This window comes from Lynx rufus, unplaced genomic scaffold, assembly GCF_022079265.1.
Source record: "Lynx rufus isolate CCGP_SWC_20201006 ecotype Redwood Valley unplaced genomic scaffold, mLynRuf1.p SCAF_1, whole genome shotgun sequence".
In the NCBI taxonomy this organism is placed as follows: Eukaryota; Metazoa; Chordata; class Mammalia; order Carnivora; family Felidae; genus Lynx; species Lynx rufus.
Genome location: NW_025814823.1, coordinates 140901953 through 140926369, shown reverse-complemented (window position 1 = coordinate 140926369; position 24417 = coordinate 140901953). Strand labels below are relative to the sequence as shown.

The 24417-nt window shown below is 41.4% G+C and overlaps 1 protein-coding gene and 1 pseudogene across 1 annotated transcript in view; both read right to left on the bottom strand.

Moving 5' to 3' along the window:
* Positions 1–1385: 1385 nt before the first annotated feature.
* LOC124504029 (elongation factor 1-alpha 1-like) lies at positions 1386–2723 on the bottom strand (annotated as a pseudogene).
* Positions 2724–3953: 1230 nt separating this feature from the next.
* The window catches only part of IQGAP2 (IQ motif containing GTPase activating protein 2), a 295550-nt gene continuing 275086 nt past the window's right edge, over positions 3954–24417 (bottom strand). The window contains exons 31-36 of the mRNA XM_047088141.1: positions 19574–19661; positions 16993–17205; positions 13981–14141; positions 11880–12017; positions 10716–10824; positions 3954–4906 (exon numbers count right to left, since the gene is read on the bottom strand). Coding sequence (XP_046944097.1) covers positions 4793–4906; positions 10716–10824; positions 11880–12017; positions 13981–14141; positions 16993–17205; positions 19574–19661 — 823 coding nt within the window. The 3' untranslated portion in view covers positions 3954–4792. The remainder of the gene's footprint in view (positions 4907–10715; positions 10825–11879; positions 12018–13980; positions 14142–16992; positions 17206–19573; positions 19662–24417) is intronic.

Sequence of the window (24417 nt, the reverse complement as noted above, 5' to 3'; positions counted from 1 at the left end):
GGTATAGGCCTTGGTTCCAACCGTATCTACATCCATGCCTCTGCTGGCTTCTTCTTGTTCACGCTCCATCACATTTCTTCTCTGGGTCACCCGTTCACTCATGTGCCTTAAAGATCTCAAGCAGCAGTTGGTAGTATCTTCAACAATAAATAGCCTTACCGGGGCACCTGGGTGGCTGAACTGGTAAAGCATCTGACTTTAGCTCAGGTCATGATCTCATGGTTTGTGAATTAGAGCCCTGCATTGGGCTCTGTGTTGACAGCTCAGAGCCTGGAGGCTGCTTCAGATTTGTGTCCCCTCTCTCTCCGCCCCAGCCCTCCCCATGCTCTCTCTCAAAAACAAACATTGAAAAAAAATTAAAAACAAAAAACAATAGCCTTACCAGGTCGACCAAGGGAGAGAAAACATGCACTGCTTTCCTCGATGGTACTGGCATGATACGAAGGTATATATATATATATATATTTTTAAACGTTTATTTATTTTTGGGACAGAGAGAGACAGAGCATGAACGGGGGAGGGGCAGAGAGAGAGGGAGACACAGAATCGGAAACAGGCTCCAGGCTCCGAGCCATCAGCCCAGAGCCTGACGCGGGGCTCGAACTCCCGGACCGCGAGATCGTGACCTGGTTGAAGTCGGACGCTTAACCGACTGCGCCACCCAGGCGCCCCCGAAGGTATATATTAATACAGTTAAGACTCAAGCATAATGCTCAGTCTCGGAATAAGACAAACTCCCTTCAGAAATACTATGAAACGTTAGCTTTTGCCTCTAAACATTTTTCCCTAACTTTGGCTCCTTCTACACATTTCCACTAAAAATCCTTCCTGGAGCACAGAGGAGGAAGCTTAATCTACCTCCCACTGTCCCTGGATCCTGTTCCTCACGTACTGTAACTGCAGGGAAGATGAGGTTTCTTCACAAGATGGGCCCTACACAAGATGCATGTTTATTTGATTCCTTTTAGGTATGCAGGTCTGTGTTAAGGTTAACGCATTACAAAAATGTACACATTCACAAACTGTTAAGATAGTGAGCATTTTGACAGAGCATTTCCTCTTTTTTTTCTTCTCATTAAACTTTTGTTTTAATGGGTCTCAAAATTCTGTGACAGATTTTTTGGTCAAGTTGTTTCCATTAAAAAGTACTGATTTTAAAAACTAATAACTCAAAACTGCCACACACACACACACACACACACACACACACACACACAGCAAATGGTCCACAAAACGTTCTCCTTTCCTTCTGAAGGTTTTATGGTGCATTGTTATCATTACCCAGTCTTTTACTATTAAACTTAAATGGCCAATTGGCACAACAGTTCTGAGACTGTTCTCCCACCACTTATTAAGACTGGGGTGGCAGGGATTGGGGACAATAATCATTTAGCCTTCTGAGCTTTCTGGGCAGGCTTGGTGACCTTGCCAGCTCCAGCTGCCTTCTGTCCACTGCTTTGATGACACCCATAGCAACCATCTGTCTCATGTCATGAACAGCAAAACGGTCCAGAGGAGGAGAGTCAGAGACGTTCCCAACACACATGGGCTTGCCAGGAACCATATCAACGATGGTAGCATCACCAGATTTCAAGAACTTGGGACCATCTTCCAGCTTTTTTCCAGAATGATGATCAATCTTCTCATTCTGCTCAGTGAACTTGCAGGCGATATGAGCCGTGTGACGGTCCAGCACAGGTACATAACCGGTACTGATTTGGCCCGGATGGTTCAGGATTATCGCCTGAGCCGTGAAGCCAGCTGCTTCCATTGTGGGTCATTTTTGCTATCACCAGCCACATTGCCACGATGGACATCTTTGACAGATAGGTTCTTGACACTGAAGCCCATGTTGTCCCCAGGAAGAGCCTCACTCAGAGCTTCCTGGTACATTTCAACAGACTTTACTTTAGTTGTAACATTGACTGGAGCAAAAGTGACCACCATGCCTGGTTTAAGAACACCGGTCTCCACTCGACCCACAGGGACAGCACCAATGCCACCAATTTTGTAGACATCCTGGAAGGGCAGACGCGAGGGCTTGTCAGTTGGACGAGTTGGTGGCAGAATGCAACCCAGAGCTTCAAGCAGTGTGGTTCCACTGGCATTGCCATCTTTACGGGTGACTTTCCATCTCTTGAACCAGGGCGTGTTAGCACTTGTCTCCAGCATGTTGTCACCTTTCCAACCAGAAATTGGCACAAACGCCACTGTGTCGGGGTTGTAGCCAATTTGCTTACTGTAGGTGCTGACTTCCTTAATGATTTTCTCCTATCTCTTCTGGCTGTAGGGTGGCTCAGGGGAATCCAACAAGTTGTTTTACACGCAGCGTGTAAGCCACAAGGGCATGCTCACAGGTCTGCCCATTCTTGGAGATACCTGCTTCAAATTCGTCAACATCAGCAATGATCAGCTCAGCACAGTCGGCCTGGGATGTGCCTGTAATCGTATTTTTGATAAAGTCTCTGTGTCCTGGGGCATCAATGGTAGTCACACAGGACTTGCTTTCCACAGGGAGATAGCAATGATGATACCACGTTCACATTCGGCTTTCAGTTTATCTGAGACCCAGGCATACTTGAAGGAGCCCTTTCCCATCTCAGCAGACTCCTCAAATTTTTTTGATAGTTCTTTTGTCGGTCCCACCACATTTGTAGATCAGATGACCAGTAGTGTAGACTTGCTCTCTTTGCTAAAAATATGTACAGCTGGACATAATCACTAAAGTGGCAGATTCTACTTTTGAAAATTTGAACTTTCTGGGGTGCCTGGATGGCTCAGTCAGTTAAACGTCTCTTAATTTTGGCTTGGGTCGTGATTGCATGGTCTGTGGGATTGAGCCCCACGTTGGGCTCTGCAGCGACAGCACACAGAGATTGCTTGGGATTCTCTCTCTCCTCTCTCTGCCCCCCCTCCGCCCCCCTCTGATCTCTTTCAAAAGATTAAAAAGAAGTTTGAAAATTTGTAATTTCCAAATTCTATTGATCTCACACTAAATTTAAAGTTCATTTTTGTTAAATGAGCTTAAGTTACACTGAGAAATATTTTGTAATCCCTATGAAAAATAAAGCCTGTTGAATGAATAAACAGAATCCCAAGTATCAGGGGGCTCCAGCCTGAGAGTCTGAATCACTACTGTCATGAAGATAGCTAGCTAACATGTCCTCAGGAATCACTCTTTCTTTTATTAATAGAATCACCTCTCTCGTACCCCAGTTTAAAAAAATTTTTTTTTTTTTTAGTTTTTTGAGAGAGAGAGAAGGGGAGGGGTAGAGAGAGGGAGAGAGAGAGGGAGAGGGAGGGGGAGAGAGAGAGAGAGAGAGAGAGAGAGAGAGAGAGAGAGAGAGAGAGAGAGAGAGAGAGAATCCCAAGCAGGCCCCACACTGTCAGTGCAGAGCCACATGCGGTGCTAGAACCCACGAACTGCGAGATTACGATCTGAGCCAAAACCAAGAGTCAGAAGCTTAAAGGACTGAGCCACCCAGGTGCCCCACCTCAGCTTTTAATTGAGAACAGGGCTGCCTGATTAAAAGATCTTATTTCCCAGGCTCTATTGAAGCTGGCTGTGGCTGCATGACTAAGTTTTGGTCAATCAGATGTGAGAAGTGACTCAAATTACTTACAACAAAATGGCATGCCCTGGACTTCTTTCTCCCTTCAGTGATAAAGACAGAGCTAAGTGGCCAGCCTGGGTCTCTAAACAATCTTGTAAGCCTGCTCACTTACCTCTGAACTGATGAATCTGACAAAAACAAACTTCTTATTTCAGTAACAGCTGAAAGGACGTGTAACCGACTGGGTGCCCCAGCCACAGGGTTTTGTAATCCCTTGGTTACAGCTTTTTAGTCTGCACCCTAACAAGTACAGCTGTCGACACGTTATTTCTTTTCCTGGTAAGCCCCACCAAGAACCTTCTACCCACAAAATGATTTCGTATTAGGACACCTAAAAAGTCCAATTCATGTAATTCAGTTAACATTTATTTTACATAAAACAATTTTCAAAGAATACATTTAAAAACCATCTAGATACTGATTTTATTGCATTACAAAAAATTGAGAGGCACAATTGAAGTATTCAAATAAACTGTGAGGGGCGGAGGTGGGGGCTTAAGCTCGCTATCCATGGTGCTCCTTAGTCACTTAAAGGCTCTGGGAACAAGAGCCTTTACCACAAGGCAGTAGTGCACTTCATTTAGTAGGAATAAATCACATAAAATATATAATTTTATACAGAAAGTGTTATTGTACTGTCACTTTCAATTACTTATAAAAACTTCATTTTGAATTGCACAAAAGTTCTTTAAAATTGGTAACTCCCAGAAGGCAGGGCTTAGAACAAAGTATCTGTGTAAATAATTCATTACAAATAATTAGGTTTCCATTTCTCCAAAGAAACAAATCTATGAATGATGACATTATTCAAACGGGACATTTAAAATTATTTTTTCATAGGAAAATAGGTCTACAGATTTGTCTCTAAGTCAGCTAAACTTATTTTCTCCCTACTTTAAAACAAATCACAGATTGCCAAAGTTTTAAGTCAGAGTACCTATACCACAGCATAATGTGGAAGTGTTTCCATCAATTCATTTTTTGTATTATTCTACCATAGTATCAAATTATCAAAAAGGCACATGGGTACATTCTTCAGAACAGTTTTGGTCATTTAAGAAAAAAAAAAAACCCACACATTTGTAAGCAGTGATTTCAATCATGTTTAACAACAAAAATATTAAGCAGATTCATCTCAATCCAGGTGATACAGATTCCATGACACTTCTGTAGGCACTTCACTTTCCATAGAATTTCTTGTTCAGCAGGTAGATGAGAAGGTTTACATTCACTTTAACCTTATCAAACATTTTCATTACAGCTACGCCTTCATACTGCATCTGGAGTAAATCCTGAAAGTGTAAGGGACATCATTAAATCTCAAATTTAACATTTTGCGTGCTTAAGAACATTCTTAAAAAAACATTCCAGAAGAATCTGTCGACAAAAATAGATTCAGTTGACCTAGTGACCTCTGTGGAGGTCCTTAAGTTTCAGTGTGCATCGGGATCATTTGGTTAAAAACACAAGCTAGTTAAAACACAGATTGTTGGGGCGCCTGGGTGGCGCAGTCGGTTAAGCGTCCGACTTCGGCCAGGTCACGATCTCGCGGTGCGTGAGTTCGAGCCCCGCGTCAGGCTCTGGGCTGATGGCTCGGAGCCTGGAGCCTGTTTCCGATTCTGGGTCTCCCTCTCTCTCTGCCCCTCCCCCGTTCATGCTCTGTCTCTCTCTGTCCCAAAAATAAATAAACGTTGAAAAAAAAAATTAAAAAAAAAAAACACAGATTGTTGGGCCCCATGCACTGGAAGTTCTGACTTTGTAGCTCTGGGGTAAGGCCCAAGAATATGCATTTTAACAAGGTCCTATGTGATGATGGTATTGATGGTCTGAGTGCCATACTTTGAGAAGCACCTCCCAAAATGAAAGAAAACAGATTTTTAGAATTGATGAGCACTGTATGCAAGAAAACCATCATCAAGTTAATATCAGATATGTAATTGTAACTTTTAAAAATTATTTATTTTAGAGAGAGGGAGCATGCACGTGGAGGGGGGGAGAGAGAGAGAATCTGAAGCAGGCTCCATGCCCAGCGCAGAGCCCCATATGGGGCTTGATCTTAGGACCCTGAGATCATTACCTGAGCTGAAATCAAGAGTCAGATGCTTTACTGACTGAGTCACCCAGGCAGCCCCGTAATTATAATTTTAATTGAAACATTCAAAATACAGATAATCCAGCAGGATGGGGCATATCCTTTAGACAGTGGTGTTTCTTTTTACAGTGGTGTTTCTTTTTCTTTTTCTTTTTTTTTTTGAGACAGAGGGCACAAGTGAGTGAGGGGGGAGAGAGAGGGGAGGGGGCAAAGAGAAGGGGAGAGAGAGAATTGGGGCTCATCCGAAGAGGGAGTCGAGCTCACCTGATATGGGGCTCAACCTCATGAACCTTAAGATCATGACCTGAGCCAACTGAGCCACCCAGGTGCCGCAAGAACAGTGTGTTTTCTAAAGTGAAGTGAGCAAGGCTATCCCTTGGGGAGCAAAAACAGTATGAGAACTCCCATTTAGTATTTTCTCTCATTCTTTAAACACTTAAATTTTGTGTATATATTTTACAAAGTATATTTTGAGTCTAGTAGTAGGAACACGTATACTTTATTTAAAAACATTTTTTTAACCAACAAAACTAAAAGGCAACCAATGGAATGGGAAAAGATATTTGCAAATGACATATCGGACAAAGGGCTAGTATCTAAAATCTATAAAGAGCTCACCAAACTCCACACCCGAAAAACAAATAACCCAGTGAAGAAATGGGCAGAAAACATGAATAGACACTTCTCTAAAGAAGACATCCAGATGGCCAACAGGCACATGAAAAGATGTTCAGCGTCGCTCCTTATCAGGGAAATACAAATCAAAACCACACTCAGGTATCACCTCACGCCAGTCAGAGTGGCCAAAATGAACAAATCAGGAGACTATAGATGCTGGAGAGGATGTGGAGAAACGGGAACCCTCTTGCACTGTTGGTGGGAATGCAAATTGGTGCAGCCGCTCTGGAAAGCAGTGTGGAGGTTCCTCAGAAAATTAAAAATAGACCTACCCTATGACCCAGCAATAGCACTGCTAGGAATTTACCCAAGGGATACAGGAGTACTGATGCATAGGGGCACTTGTACCCCAATGTTCATAGCAGCACTCTCAACAATAGCCAAATTATGGAAAGAGCCTAAATGTCCATCAACTGATGAATGGATAAAGAAATTGTGGTATATATACACAATGGAGTACTACGTGGCAATGAGAAAAAATGAAATATGGCCTTTTGTAGCAACGTGGATGGAACTGGAGAGTGTAATGCTAAGTGAAATAAGCCATACAGAGAAAGACAGATACCATATGGTTTCACTCTTATGTGGATCCTGAGAAACTTAACAGGAACCCATGGGGGAGGGGAAGGAAAAAAAAAAAGGACGTTAGAGTGGGAGAGAGCCAAAGCATAAGAGACTGTTAAAAACTGAGAACAAACTGAGGGTTGATGGGGGGTGGGAGGGAGGGGAGGGTGGGTGATGGGTATTGAGGAGGGCACCTTTTGGGATGAGCACTGGGTGTTGTATGGAAACCAATCTGTCAATAAATTTCATATATATATAAAAAAAATAAAATAAAAACATTTTTTTAATGTTTTTATTTATTTTTGGAGGAGAGAAAGAACAGAGCATGAGGGCGGGAGGGGCAGAGAGAGGGGAGGACACAGAATCTAAAACAGGCTCCAGGCTCTGAGCTGTCAGCATGAACATGTATACTTTACAAATAAGTATGTAAAGTGGGGATAAATGCTCATGTTATTTTACTGAAGTTGTGGACTACAATTTGGAGACCAGTGTACAAAGCTAGTCTTTCCTGATCTAGACTACTTTGTGTTCCTGTACTGAGAACAAGCCCTTATTCTCACGTCGGTCTATCGTTCTATGTTTCACTGCCACCACATAATCAAAGGACATCAACTCTTGCTAGAATTAGTAACTGGGTCACACTAATCATATGCATGAGATTAAGGAGCAATGTCTCACAATAACATAGAACAGGGGGGCTTCCCCAAATAGAAGATATCATTCTTGAACTGCCCTAGACTAATACCCGGACCTCGTTTTCTTGTTCCTAGCTCTGGAAACTTGTTTTTTTTTTTTAATGTTTTATTTATTTTGATAGAGAAAGAGAGAAAGAGAGAGAGAGAGAGAGAGGCAGGCAGGGAGAGAGGGGGAGAGAGTCCCAATCAGGCTCTGCACTATCAGCACAGAGCCTGATGTGGGGCTCGATCCCACATACCATGAGATCATGACCTGAGCTGATATCAAGAGTTGGATGCTCAACTGAATGAGCCACCTAGGTGCCCCAGGAAACTTCTTGGTTCTTAATGATAATGCCCTGTATCTCTATTAAGCAAGGCCACCTGCACAAGTTGGAATCATCTTTGAGAGAACTTTAGCTGTTGCCAGCGTCCCCCTCCACCTCCTCATATTCCTCCAACTGTACTCAAAGTGAGAGACACCTGTAGGTGTCTGCAGGGGAAGCAGCTGGGCCCCTAAGGTGGGGAGCAATGATAACGATTGTACTTGTGGACGGAAGATCAGATTTGAGACTTAGCCCCGCCATTTGCTATCTTATGACCCTGCGACATCACACCACCTCTCTGAAGTTGTTTTGTTTGTGTAAATTGGGACAACACTGCTAATTTCACAAGGGTGCTATTGGACATAGGAGATCAAAGTCCACAAGCCATTTGTAGGGGCCCATGCTTTGTCAAGATCAACTGTAATCCTGGGCGAGGGGCAATGGAGCAGACTGATGAACAACTTGGACTCCAGCTGCCTCTTGTATAATGAATTCCCTGAACCTCAGCTCTTCATCTGGGAAGGGAACGGTGTCAACCCCGTAGCCCTTGATAAACACTGAACATTATTTGTGGGAGCAGAACATCTTAAGTCGCACCCACCTGTTAGGTATACTGCCGACAGCTGCAGGATACAATTACGACATAATATTTAGGAAGTGAGGAAGGAGGGGAGAAGAAGACCCAGAAACATAATGTTAGAAGGGATCTCCCTTAGTTCTCTTAGAAATTTCTGTCCTTTTGCCAGTTCTTGTCTCACACTAAAGACCTGGCCATCAGGTAATTCACGTGTTAATGTAATTGTCTGAAAGCCATAAATATAAACAGAAGTCTGACTTTATTAGCTGTTAGATGCTGGGCTGGCTACTGGGGCATTCAACCTGTACAGAGTGTAATGCTCTGCTCTCACCATCTTGAGACACTCAATAATTCTGAATAAGGGGCTGTACCTTTTCATTCTGTACCAAGCCCCACAAGTTATGTAGTTAGCCCTGGTGACATGTTCATGACTTTAAAAATCTGGGGTGTATGACTTATCTGTATGCAGCGAAGGAGTAACATTTCACAATCAATTCTGTGTACAGATGAATGGCATGAAGAGTTAATCCTACCGCATGCTGAAACCTTAACAAAGGAGCAAATGAAGCTTGGTATTTGCACCAGTGTTCAAAGGAAGTGCCCTGGAATTCCTGAGGTCTCTCTGAACAGGTGTGTCCCTGTCACTTGGGATTCATCTGTCCAGTTGATGCTGATTGGTCTCGGGTCATTTCCTTCTTGACAAACACATGATACGTTTTTGCCACTTCTAAAGAAGAATGACTAACGAAGGCACATCCCTAGCAGCACTCTCTTTACTCTTCCCGTATTCATCTAAACGGTACATAAAGTAACTCAAGCTTTTCAGTTAAATTGTTAGATGGCTACATTTACTGGTGTTTAAAAATAAGGTAGAAAATAACGCTGTTTTACTTATGTATACTTTTCACAATTACTCATTATCTTTTGTTTTCTCTCTGGACTCTCACTCCATTATCTCAATGGCCCTTATCATACTCCTTTAGTTTTTTGTTTTTTTGTAAGTTACAAGCAATGCTAGAGGGGAAAGAAGGGCAATGGCATCTGCTCCTAGGAGGGGGAAATAATTTCAGGGTTCTCAGCCAGGGGCTCAGCAGGCAGGGAGGCTAGAACTTGTCCCTTGCAGTGGCTCATCAAGATGGTTTTTGTAGATATACACAGAATACCTGGGACCCATTTTACTAGTAGTTTGGGACCCACGTAAATAGGTGTTATTTCCACTGAAAATCTCTCATGTGAAAAAGAAAAACTCAATTACATCTTTTAATTGATCCTATGCTGAGGATCAATTTGGCAGAAGATGATCTTAAGCCTTGGATTGTGTTCTCCTTTCACTTTTTTTTGGTCATTGTTGTTGTTGCTCCTTTTGTTTTTGGACATAGAAACTGGATGTCTCAGCTTCCGTTCAAGTCTATTTGGCTTAAATATGGTCCTCATGAGAAAACAGCAACAATTCCGACTGTAGACGCCATTTTTCTACTTGTAGATAACTATTTCGCATGTCTTATGTGCCTAAGCATTTAACAGATTTAATAAACTAATGTAGACATGATTCTAAGCAGGAGAAAGAAGCAGAAATCAGGTCAGTAAAGTTCCAATCCTGGGGATATATAGTCTTACAAAGAAATCCAAGTTCCTAATGAAAGAAAACTTTTGGGGCATCTGGGTGGCTTAGTTCAGTTAAGCATCTGACTTTGGCTCAGGTCATGATCTTCTAGTTCATGAGTTCGAGCCCCACATTGGGCTCTCTGCTGTCAGTGCAGAGCCCACTTCGGTTCCTCTGTCCCCCTCTCTCTGTCCCTCCCCTGCTCACAAACCGCCCCCTCTCAAAAAATAAAATAAAATAAATAAAAAATAAAGAAAAACATTAAAAAATTAAAAGTAAAATAAGAAAACTTTCTCGCCTTAATAGCTTTGAATACTTTTATGCTATTTTTTTCCCTCTAAGCATCAAAATGGAAACATGACTTAGAAAAGCTGACTGCTATGGTTTGCCATCTAAAAGCGTTTTAAGTTCTAATACTTTGAAAGATCAGAGCTTTCCACAAATCATCAAAGCTTAAAAGGCCAATATTGGCAAATAAGGCTTGCAGTGGTCATCTGTTACACCCCCATGTTGTCATGAAGAGGGCAAGCCAGGGGAAGCACGCCGCACATAAAACTCACCCCCACTTTGCAGAAATCCCAGCTTACCTGAATATTGAGCTGTACCTTCTCCATCTCAACACCAAGGAATTTTGATCTGACATCAAAGATGCCCACATCTTCAGTAGATATGATATCAAATGTAACATTTTTAAACCTAGTGAAGAAAGGGACATTCACATGAGGAATTGCAACCCTATGTGTAAAGCTGAAACTAGTTAACGGAATCCTACATTACCATGCTTAGTGAAAGGTTCACCCGCAAGTCCTAAGGAAGCCTCCCCAACCTCCCATCATTCCCCTTCCCCACTCTGCTCATTAAAACTAGGTTTGATAGCTCTTGTTGAGATTGTTGCCTAGAGCACCCAAGGAGATGCTTTATTGCTGAAGAAATGCTATTAAATAGGGTCCTTGTTCTTAAAGAGCTTAAAATACAGTTGGAAAAATGGGGTTCGCAGATCCTGAGAATTAAATAGTGACTTAGACTGCTGAGACGCCAGTTGAATGTTTTAGATGGTTACTTCTATAGAAACTACAAAGACGAAGAAGCATTTTCTCTGAGTCAGTATGGTTGAGAGCAAAGGTATGCTGTGATAAACGGAACAGAAGCCAGGCCTGGAGAGAGGGCAGGAGTTAGAGAGGAGCGCACATGGTGGATGTGGCTCCCTGCAACAGTGATGGGCCACAAGGCTCACAGTTCCTTGAAAAGAGAGAACCCTCTGGCACCCAGTGCGGGCTGCGGAGGAGGGTTTCCATTTTCTCCTCTACATCAAACATGCACACCAGCAGCACACTGCGAGAGTGGCTCTGACCCGGGTGTTGGCACACATAGTCTGTGGCTCTGAGAAAGATACTATTGTAAATAACTCTATCAAGACAAAAAGACAGCTTTTCATTCTCAATGCTATGACTCAGCTTTTCCCGAGAGAAGAGGGAGGCTGGCAAACCCAAATGTACTGGACCAGCCATGGGAAACACGACCTGCTCAGCACTTCATACAACCCCCGGCACTGATGCTCGGGGTCTGATGGGCAGACTAGAGATTACAATACACGTACGTCCCCGCCCTGTCATCTGTAATCAAGGGTAAGCCTTGAGAGACCAAATGAAGCTCTCTTCAAAGGCCACAGGAAACCAAAAAGAAGTGAGTCAGATTTTACGGGAGTGATTAGAGGGCATGTGTAATTCTGTGCAGATTCCAGCCACACTCACTGGTTTGTCTGAAGGTCGTCTATCCCCAGCAGGACCCCCTTCTCATGCAGCTTTGCAGCCGTGTACCTCACTGGCTTGGCTCTCTTCGCCCCTTTTGGTTCTCCTTTTCCATCTAGTTTAATTGACCTTCGAGAATTTCTGAAAAAATAAGAATAAACCACCTGTTGTCATGACGGCAAACTCAGAGGTTGTGGTGGTGCCCACCACTGTTCATGCTTGGCCCCCACCGCCCTGAGTATGAAACTTTATTTTGTGAAAGTAGGTGGTGATTTTCCCTCGCCATAAAACCTCACTGCTGAAATGTAAGAGAAGGCTATTTACAAAGTGACCGACAGACTAGTACTTACTCTGTTTTCTCAGGCATATTCAACTAAGTGGCGATAGTAAGTCATGTCACAAGCAGCTTTGGTTCCGTAATATGAACTGCATACTCCTAAGTAAAGTCCTAAGTACTAGGACTGTTTTAGTTTATTGAATAAATACTGTGTGGCCAGCCATGTTCTAAGCGCTTTTTGAATACTGCCTCACCTTTGTAAAATCAACATTTCCATAGTGCTTGGAAATCAATTAATTCCTTTCTTATGATTTCATTTAGCTCTCATAGTAACACTTGTGAGGCTGGTACTCCTCTTGCCACCTTAAAGATGAGAAAACTTAAGTTCCAGAGTTCACTGGGCTCGGTCATAGATCACACAACGTAAGAAAGAATTAGAACGCAAATCTAGCTTGCCTCATTAGCGGCAAAGGTAAATGCCTTCAAGTGGTTGCAAGTAAAAAAAACAAACAAAAAAACCCCAGCCCTCTAACAGCCTTATTTCTACTGGGTATTATTAGCTGGATCAACTTCTTTCTCCAGGAATACAGTAATTTACAGGCTTCAAGCCAATGAATTAAAATTCAGAACTAGTGGGGCCCAAATAAGGGAGGTTTACATTTGGTTATTTCCCTTCATCAAATCCTATGTGATTAATGCAATTGATTATTCCATACAGCACCATTTCTTACTGCATGAAAACATTATGCTACACATTTAAATGGGTACTTAAAATTTGATTAGTATCAGCCTTACTCTAGTAAGTAGGAAGGACAACAATGAGCAAAGAATACTCATTAAAAGTGGCTCTGCTGTGTATAAAAAAATCTGTAATATGTATGCTAATGGGTAATGGGGAACTGCCAAATTTTGTCTTTCATGTCAATAATAATTAAAAAAAAATTTAAACGTTTGTTTTTGAGAAAGCGAGACAAACAGACTCTGAGCAGGGGAGAGGTGTGTCTAGAAGGAGACATGGAATCCAAAGCAGGCTTCAGGCTCTGAGCTGTCAGCACAGAGCCCGACGTGGGGCTCAAACCCACGAACCGTGAGATCATGACCTGAGCCGAAGTTATATGCTTGACTGACAGAGCCATCCAGGTTCCCCATCAATGATAATGTTTTAAAAGCACTAAGTAATTTAAAATCATTAGGCCACATTCTGTTAGTAGCAAATACCTGGGGTTACTTAACATCGTTTATTGTAAATATTCAAAAAGTAAGAGTAGCTTCAATTTTTTTTTATCATAGTGTTTGGCCTCTTTGAGTAAAAGAGACCAAAGGGAAAATGAGAGTGCCTCCCCAAGCATTAAAGCTACTTCCTTAGGGGGCGCCTGGGTGGCTCACTCGGTTAAGCGTCCGACTTCGGCTCAGGTCATGATCTCACAGTTCGTGAGTTCAAGCCCCGTGTTGGGCTCTGTGCTGACAGCTCTGAGCCTAGAGCCTGCTTCACATTCTGCGTCTCTTTCTGCCCCTTCCCTACTCATGCTGTGTCTCTCTCTGTCTCAAAAGTAAATAAACATTTAAAAAAAAATAAATAAAGCTACTTGCTTAGAATACAACAGGTTGAGCTACATGAATTTCAATACTGATGGGCAATTAAAAAGTATCTAAATGCACTCCTGACTTCTTAGATCCCAGCAGCAAATCACAAAATCCAAATTCTAGTTTTTTGGTTATAAAAGAAAGCAAAGAGTTTGCTTCCAAACCCCATCATCCAAGTGGGTAAAATAATTGACACCCATATAAATCATGACATTACAAATGGATATATGATTTTTAACTTACCGTCTTTTTAAGTTGTCCAAGCAAGTCTTTATGTAGGTGTCATAATAATTAATTTGCTCTTCATAAAATGCTGCCTTCTCATTAAGTGCATTCAGGGTCTGCTGAAGTTTTGCCAATTCAGCTTTTCGAAGCTTACGATGTATTCTTTGATTTCGAATGTCCTAAAAAACAAGTAAAGGCTATGATATGACATTTAAGAAGGTTAATTTATGACACTGCCAATTTGGGACAAGAAGAATGTGGACTATGAAGTCACTGTTTGTGACTGTTAACCTGTAACTTCCCTTAGTCACCTTAATCTTTATATATATATTTATATTTATATATGTTTATATAAATATATATGTTTATATAAATATATTTATATATTTATATAATTTATAATTTTATAATATATATTTTATAATATATATTCTTATAATTTATATATATAAATATATATATTTACATAAATATATATATATAGTTGTGTGTATGTGTATACATATATGTTTAAGTTTAACTTAAGCAATCTCTGCACCCAACCTGGGGCTTGAACTCATGACCCCAAGATCAAGAGCTCCATACTCTACCAATTGAACCAGCCAGGTACCCCATAATCTCTGAAAACTAAGGTGCTCCCCTCTTCCTTGCTTACTTCAGACTGGCAAAGGTCCCTAATTCATGTTAACAGAGATGCTAACATTTATTTTTGTTTTGATGGAAAAGAAGAGAAGCATTTTTAGAATGACCATAAAATGAAATAGTGTTCTAAAAGGGGCATAAGGAAGACTTCAGTAGGAGATAGCAATTTCTTCAAAATGTTTTCAACATTCCACTTTGAAGAATACTTTACCTGAAAAGGTTTACATGCAATTACTGCATCCATTTTAGAAATAAAAACAAAACAAAACAAAAAAACAATGCACTTTTTAATCTGGGAAACAGTTTTTTTTTTCTTTTTTTTTAATCTGGGAACTATTTCTGAAGGCTTGCAAAAACAACTGAGCTCTCAAGGCTGACTGGAAAGATTTAACTTTGGTGACTACTGCTTGGATTTAAATACAGTTCCTAGAACATCACGTCGTTCAAGTTACTCACAAATTACAAGGGCTATGCTATGTTTAAACTTACAGACATAAGATTTATTTGTAATTCTAAATGGTAAATCATGAAAATCATAAAAATGATGCTTGTTTAATATTATTTTCCCTATGTGGACAAATTAAAAAACATTCCCCTAGGAATCCAGACAGACATACACATGTATGTGTAAAAATTGTCCATTAAACAGGATCTTTTGGAGGATACCTTCATGACAGCTTTTTTTAAAAGGCGAAAACATTAATTTTTCTACTACATATTTGCAAAGACAGATATTTTCCACCCCAGGGCTGTAGAAAGAAATGTGACTTCCCTTGAGTCACAGTCACTTAGGCTAGGAGGAATAAGCCTATTGCCAAAAGTGACCATGACTTTCCACGGAAAAAAGAAATGGAGGTGATTTTCCACCAAGAAATTAAGACAATTTATTTTTTTTTTCTGATCACTTAACTGCTATGAACCTCCAGACCCATTTTTAATTTGCATGTTTGGATGCAAAGAATGAAATGTTCTTTGACCCAAATATGTATTTCCTTATCCTTGGCAAACAGATCTCAGCCATATCCTGTGATGTTTCCTCACACTAATTTGAGATCCTTTTCTCAGGAAGTTTCCCAACTGTTAAAATACGGGATGAGAAAACAGAAAGCAACATCTAAGTCTCAACTGCATTTAGGGTCAATTGTTCAGAGGCAAATTCTCAGGGACAAAGAGTTATCATCTCAATGCCAGGTCCTAAGAGCAATTGGGCTATATGACAACTCAAGAGAGAACTCTCATAAAAGTGTCATTAAAAAAAAATTTTTTTAAAATGTTTTGTTTATTTTTGAGACACAGAGAGACAGAGCATGAACCGGGAAGGGGCAGAGAGAGAGGGAGACACAGAATCCGAAGCAGGCTCCAGGCTCTGAGCTGTCAGCACAGAGCCCGATGCGGGGCTCGAACTCACGAACCGCGAGATCATAACCTGAGCCAAAGTCGGACACTTAACCAACTGAGCCATCCAGGCGCCCCAGAAGTGTCATTTTTAAAACTAGTAGGTATTGGGAAAAACAAAACCAAAAAACTAGTAGGTATTGGAGCGCCTGACTGGCTCAGTCAGTGGGGCATGTGACACTTGACCTTGGTGTTGTAGGTTTGAGTCCCATGTTAAGTATAGAGATTACTAAAAAAATCTTTTAAAAACCCCACAAAATTAGTAGGTATTGTTTTAAAAGTATAGATGAAACTTGTCTATTCCATTTCCTGAGCATTTATTTCTAGTGTGTCAAATGTCCTAATGACTTGGAAAAGTTGTGACTTTTCTCTATTAAAAGTCATCTATGGAGGCACCTGGGTGGCTTAGTCGGTTAAGTGTCCGACTTTGGCTCAGGTCATGATCTCATGGTTTGTGAGTTCGAACCCCACATCAGACTCTGCTGTCAGCACAGAGCCTACTTCAGACCCTCTGTCCACCCCTCTCTCTGCCCCTTCCCCACTTGTTCTCTCAAAATGAATAAACTTCGAAAAAAAAAAAAGCCATCAATGGGTGTGGAACCCTTAAAAATCTGTAATATTGGGGCCCGTGGGTGGCTCAGTTGATTAAGTGTCTGGCTCTTGATTTCAGCTCAGGTCATGATCTCACGGTCGTGGGATTAAGCCCTACATGTGGCTCTGTGCTGAGTGAGGAGCCTACTTGGGATTCTCTCTCTCCCTGTCTCTGCCTCTCCCCCAGTTGCATGCTCTCTCTCTCTCAAAATAAATAAATAAATGTTAAAAAAATAAAGCAAATGATCCTTTAAAAAAGTCAAATAAAAATCTGTAATATTGACCATGGCATTACAACTATGAATTACAACTATGTCACCTCATAGACTGCCCAGCATATGACCAACGATTAGCCAGTGTTGGTCTGCTAAGTGTAGAAGGAAGAATACTATTTTCAAAAACCTTGGCAATCTCATTGAGAATGTCTTGGTACTTATTTTTGGATGACACATGTCTGGTTTGTTCCAAAGTCCGAAGATTTCTCTGGATTTTCCTCTTCTTCTGCTGCAGGGGTAGCTGTGCATCTTCAATCATAGACTGGCTATGCTTCATTTCTTCTGGGGCCTGGGAATCTATAATCGCACGGCTCTCCATGTCTCTGGCATGATCTGCTTCCTGAAAAGGGAATATCAAGATGTTGACTTTTCTCTGATTCCCCCATCTCACAAATTCATAAGCTGTGTAAGGCAAGTTAATGTCAAAATAAAAGAAGTCCTCAGGTCAGAGTTCAACGGCCAGAATCAGCACGTGCTCATGGATTTTGAAGTAGGTCTTTGGAAGGGATTATTTCATCTTTTTGAGAAATATAGCAGTGGTGGCAGGCCTATTGTGAGCAAAATTCTCAATGGCTCCTTTAGCGCAAACATGACAGATCACCTTAGTAACAAACATACTCCAGGGGGGAACTGATGTCTTATAATTCCCTGAGCGGAAGGATTTCCATCTGCTAGAGACTTCAGTTGAGGAAACTAAGACTACATTATTCATGAAAACACAGCTAACACCCTGAACATCCAGAACCTGACTGAACTCTCACACCTCAGCCATATTTATGGAGATCTGTAAGCCAGGAAGCAGAGACCTTTGTTCTAATGAGGGAATAATTCTCAAACTACCAACTCTGAAAAACCTGCAGGGTTTTCTGGAACCAAAATGGAATAAGAATATTCGAGCTCATACTAATTTCCCAAATAAATGAAGAGTAAATGAATGAAAAGAATTTGGACAGGTTGTTAAAAAAAAAAAGTTTTCTAAGGAGACTGGTGATCTTCCCATTTCATTAGATGATTGACACAATAAATGAAGTCCAAGGATACAAGTATTATCAGATGACAGATCAGTATCACCTACACAGGAATAGTTAACCAGGCCAGCAGTAAATAACAATAGCAACTGTAGCACCTAATATGTTGCTGAACATCTAATATGAGCCAGGTATTCTACCAACTTAACATGTTTTAACTCATTTTTTACTGCTGTGAATTAAGCACTATTATTATTCTCATTTTATAGCTGAGAAAACTGAGGCTCAGAAAAACTTCTAAGTGCCCAGAATTACATAGCTAGGAGATGCAGCATTCTGAGTGACATTTGGGGAAAAATTAAATATTCAATAAGGACTAAAATTCTCTTACTAAATTAAAATATTCCACTCACAATATTCCACTCACATTGTTTAAAAATATTCATACATTAACCAACATCAGATCACTTGTAGTTTTATTTTATATATTTTTAAAATTAAAAATTGACAGTCATTTCTTAGAGGCAACCACTTTAATTAAAAATGATGCAGGGGGCACCTGGGTGCCTCAGTCCCTTAAGCATCCGACTCTTGATCTTGGCTCAGGTCAAGATCTCACCGTTCGTGAGTTCAAACCCCGCACTGGGCTCCCTGCTGTCAGTGCAGAGCCCGCTTTGGATGCTCTGTGCCCCGCTCTCTCTGCCCCTCCCCCATGTGAGTGGGCTTTCTCTCTCTCTGTCTCTCTCTCTCAAATAAACAAACGTTTAAAAAAAGTAAACTCTTGGGGCGCCTGGGTGGCGCAGTCGGTTAAGTGTCCGACTTCAGCCAGGTCACGATCTCGCGGTCCGTGAGTTCGAGCCCCGTGTCGGGCTCTGGGCTGATGGCTCAGAGCCTGGAGCCTGTTTCCGATTCTGTGTCTCCCTCTCTCTCTGCCCCTCCCCCGTTCATGCTCTGTCTCTCTCTGTCCCAAAAATAAATAAACATTGAAAAAAAAAATGAAAAAAGTAAACTCTTTAAAAAAAAAAAAGAATGACTCAGGAAAATTATGGGTAGCTCTGCCAGGAAGTACCTAATTAGATAATTTTGTTAACTTTTTCCAGGGAGTGACACTTATTGACACTTATTGACAACTAAACAGTGACAGTAACAGTGAATTAATTTCATTAAAAATGAGTGAAATAAACAATGATGTATTTTCACAGATGTTGATAAAGATTTTAACGCAAGATTGTTATGAATCTTTAGTTGCTTACACCAGGGTAATGGTGCTCTGACCTGACGGACTGAACACATTTGCTCCTGAAGCATTTAGAAAACAGTTTTCATGTGTGAGACACTGGTTTGTTTCAAGTTAGCCAACGTGTAAAACATGAGAGGTATTTTCCTATATCCTATTGACCAGAACTATCTCATAACAACTTACCTGCCCACCCACTGAGTGATGGAGTTTACGATGAGCATTCAGAAGCTTTGAATGACCCAGAACTACCTTCACAGTCTAGGACAAAATTACATTCAGCATAAATTTGGTGCTGCATTTTCTATTTCATTCCATTGGATAGGGATTTCATATATATGACTCAACTCAGCTGGCTAGAGTAAGAGATAAAATTCCTTACTTTCAAACCATGTCACTTACAGTGTTTTCAAGACAACAGTAAACACTGGACATGAAGATCAGTCAAGTCAACTTCCACACATGGTACTTATTATTTTACATTCAAAGACCAATTACTTAACCTCTTTTGTAGTTGCTGGTGTCTCCAAGATTTCTGTCAATGTGTTCCCTGGTTGGTTCCGGATGACATCAATGATCAGCTTTTTGGTCCTTACAAAATTGAGAAGAGACAGACTTTCAGACAGCAGTCCTGATGCACAACCATCTGCTTTTCCCGAGGGAGTGCACAAATACATGCAAAGATAATCCCCGAAAATAAAAGTCTTTTGGAAATTCACATCTGCTCTGAGGCTCCTGCAAGTTCGCTAATGCTTGATAACTGAAGTCTGGGTTTTACACACTGGATGTCGTGGGATTATGGTGTCAGTAACACGGGGACAAGTATGTCATAGGATTCCTTATCTAAACACGTTTCCTTCTTTGTAGGCTGGGACTATTATTGATGAGTGGGATGGACAAGTGGTGCCGATATGTCCTGTTACCACAGAGGATGCAGGAATGATATCTAGTACCCTTGCCTCTTTCCCAACTTTAATAATGCTTAAGCTTCTGAGCCTGTTTAATACATTCTAAGCCTTTAGGAGCCAGTACAAATGTTACCTTTCCTGCTCTGAGAAAGTTATGAAATGGTGTAAAGGCCCGTGGGAGTGAGTGGTCCCAGATGGGCTGTGGGGACTTTGGCTGCCGGCTGACAGAGCCACTGGGAGGACAGTGTTCAAGAGCCTCAGGTCCCTTGGAAAAGCTAACTACTAGGCTTGCGTCCTTGTCTTCCTGGGGCAGCTAAGAGAAGAGCTGCTCAATGAAACATCAATAGCTAGGAAACTCAGCTGGAGGCGCTAAAAGCACACTACTTTTTCCCATGTGTCCCTTGATGTGGTCAGCCACCCCTTCCTAAAAGATCAGGTTATGTAATGATGTGAAAAAATTTCAACATAAAAGGCAAGAGGTCAAGTCTGTGTACTTTTACATGAGTGGCAAAAATATTGGAGATAGCTTCCTTTCCAAAAAATGGAAACATAAACAGAAGCTGCCTAAAATTATCAACAGGTCTAACTGATGACGGAAGTCTCACTTTTTTTGCTGCTCTATGGTATTTAACCTCACTAGTTCCAAAGGCACTGTGTGACATCACTAGATGATATATTTCCCCTTCAACTACAGCAGGAAATGTTCACATGGCATGAAAATTAGAAAATGAAAACACAACATTGTTCTTGTCGTGAAACATCAGGGCAAATGACAGAGAAAATCCTCAAGGTTAATTCCAAATATATTATTTTTGAAAATAGGATAAAATCTAATAAACCATCTGTAAACACTTTTGTCATTTATTTATTGCAAGTCTATATGAGGAGAACAATTATAGCCATTTCCTCTGGCCCATGACCCTTCACTTTTGGGGATTTACAGGCTGTCTGGGAATGTACAAATACTCCTCCGAGAGTCAAAGGTGGACACACAGCTGATTACAGCCATGTGGGCAAAGGCACTGTTTCTAAGGCGGCTGTAGCTTAGAGAGCCAAGTCTGGTTTTCTCCTCACACTACTCCTTCTACCAATCATCATGAATGTATTAAACAGGAACATCAAGTTAAAAATGAAAACATTGGATGATTTTAAAAATATAGACACAGTGATGGTTTCATATTTGAAATAACATTCTGGGAACTACTTATGGTACATGTTTCCAGGAAACTCCCAGCTCATCTCTTCAGAGAGGGTATCTGATGACCAAAATGACTAGGGTCACTAAAGCATGCTGTGCAAGGGACAAAGAATGTTTGTTAAGGAGTTGCTCAAGGACAAACTGCCTATACTGCATTTTTGTCTTGGAATTCTACTTTACGTCAAGCCTGTGGAATCCCCTGCCAAAGTTCTATCCTAGGCATCTCGCATGTAAGGAACCGTCCTGTTTCAGGATAGGGAACTATCTCCCCCTACAGTATGCCTAATGGTTATGGGTACTGGGGTCAGACAGATGTAAGGTCCAATTGGGGCTCCTGCTGCTTACTAGCTGTATGGACTTATACAAACTATATAACCTCAATGACTCTTTTTTTCATTTATATAATGGGATTCTCTCAGAGGACTTATGGGAGAACTGAAGGGAAAGTGGCACGTAAAGCCTCTCAGTAGGATCTGACATGTAGTAAGCACTCACATGGTCATTAAAGCTGAGCTGCCCAAGATGGCAGCCATTGGCCACAGGTGGCCATGGACCACTTGAAACATGCCTGGTCCAAATTGAGATGTATTAGAGGTGTAAAACACACACTGGATTTTGAATACTTAGGATGAAAAAACTAACAGTTTTTTACACTAATTACATATTGAAATACTGACATTTTTGATACATTGGCTTAACTAAAATATATTGGAATTATTATTAATATTTATGTAAGCTCTATGCCCAGTGTGGGGCTTGAATTGATGGCCCTGAGGTCAAGAGTTGCATGCTCTACCAGCTAAGCCAGTCATGCACCCCTAAATAAAATAAATTGGAATTAATTTAACTTAAAAAAATGTTCATTTATTTTTGAGAGAGACAGCATGAGTCGGGGAGGTGCAGAGAGAGGGCAGGGCAGAGGAACTGAAGTGGGTTCTGTGCTGACAGCAGAGTCTGATGGGGGGCTCCAACTCAGGAACCATGAGATCATGGCCTGAGCTGAAGTTAGATGCTCAACCTACTGAGCCACCCAGGCACTTAATTTCACTTTTTTTTTTTTAAACGTTTATTTATTTGAGAGAGACAATGTGCACGTGTGGACACAGGAGAGGGCAGAGAGGGAGGGGGAGAGAGAATCTCAAGCAGGTTCCATGCTGTCGGCATGGCGCCTGACATGGGGCTCAATCTCACAAATTGTGAGATCATGACCTGAGCCAAAATCAAGAGTCAGAGGCTTAACTGACTGAGCCACCCAGGCGCCCCTTCACCTGTTTCTTTTTCTTTTTTATCTTAATTTTTATTTATTTTAATGTTTACTTTTGAGAGAGACAGAGCATGAGCTGGGGCGGGGGAGGGGGGTGGTGGCAGAGAGAGAGGGAGACACAGAATCCAAAGCAGGCTCCGGCTCTGAACTGTCAGCATAGAGAATGATGCTGGGCTGGAACTCAGGAACCATGAGATCATGGCCTACGGCAAAGTTGGAAGCTTAACCGATTGAGCCACCCAGGTGCCCCTTTCACCTGTTTCTTTTTAAAATGTGGTTTCTGGGTTTCTCTGCTGATGGCCCAGAGCCTACTTGGGATTCTCTCTTTCCCTCTATCTCTCTGCCCCTCCCTGTTCATGTGCGCGCGCATGCTCTCTCTCTCAAAATAAATAAACAAACATTAAAAAAGTTAAAATGTGGTTTCTAGAAATCTTAAAATTACTTGTGTGGCTCACATTGAATGTAGTTCGGCAAGTGCAAGATTGGAACATTCCATTCTTCTGCAGGAACCTCACTGTGAGAGACCTGCCTTCCACTGAAGTCCACTCACTGGACCTGGTTAGTCATAGGAATTCTGCACTGAGGGGAACCTTCCGGAAATAGTCCAATCCCTGATTATACAAATGAAGCAACTAAGATATAAGAGGCTCAGTGGTTACACAAAGGTCACTCTGTTTTCTAGGGTTGCAAAACACAAGTTGAATGCCCTTTCCATATCATCAGCCCCCACAAACCTGTACAGAGGTGCCTCGAATGTGTCCCCAACCCCTCTTCCGCTACCTTTCTTTTTGTAAGTGAAACCTCCAGTTCCTTAAACCTCTTCATGAGAGGGCTTAAACAGAATTCATAGTTTTGCTCACATTTGTTTGCCAATGGTCTTAAGATGTGTCCCCTCCTCACCCCAGCGCAAACGCAAAATTCTAGATAGGGTTTAACCACCATAAACCAACTGGTTAGAGTATTGGCTCTGTGGCTGTTCAAACAATATGTAAGATATGCTGATCAAACCAAGGACTCTACCACCTTCCCTGTTTGAGGAAGTATCTAATTCTGAGGAAGAATAATAATAAAAAAAAAAAAGCAAGAAAGAAATACACCAAGGATGGGGCACCTGGGTGGCTCAGTTGGTTAAGCACCTGCCTCTTGGTTTCAGTTCAGGTCACGATCACATGGTTTGTGAGATGGAGCCCTGCATCGTGGTCTGCACTGACAGCATGGAATCTGCTGGGGATTCTCTCTCTCTGCCTCTCCCCTGCTTGTGCTCTCCCTCCAAAATAAGTCAATAAACTTAAAAAGAGAGAGAAATACACCAGGAAGTTTGTTCATCATAGTTGTGTTCAAATCCTACTGTTGGTGAATGAGACCACGTGGTGTTTGTAAACTGGCGTGGCCCCTTAGATTTGACCATTCCAGTCACATGGCATCTTTTCCTATGCTCTGACCAGCAGCATCCCTGAGCCTCCCCCTCTGCCTGACACTTTGTCCAAGTTTGAAAAGGAGTTCATGTTTGTGGAATCTAAGGAATACTTCCAGTTGTTTAAAATTCTTCTAATACGATTATACATTTTTATCACCAGACATCAAATACCATCTTAGCCATTTAGTGCCCCTGCTAGTTTTGGACCAAAAGCAAAGAAATCTTTCAGGTGGGATGATAGATGCTCCACTGAATCATGTGGTAAGAAAACAAATTCTTGAGAGATGACAACTGAAAGCTCTCAGGCAGCAAAGTATGACTGCAACCCACAAATGTTGCCTTCTACTTAAACACGCATACTTTTGTAGAAAAACAACCTTAATAAAGGCCATAAGGATTATGTATTTTTTTTTTTTTTAAGTAAGCTCTACGTTCAACGTGGGGCTTGAACTCACCAGCCTGAGATCAAGAGTCACATGCTCTACCGACTGAGCCAGCCAGGTGTCCCAAAGATCACACATTTAAAAAAAAAATTAAAAAAAAATTTTTTTTTTTTAACG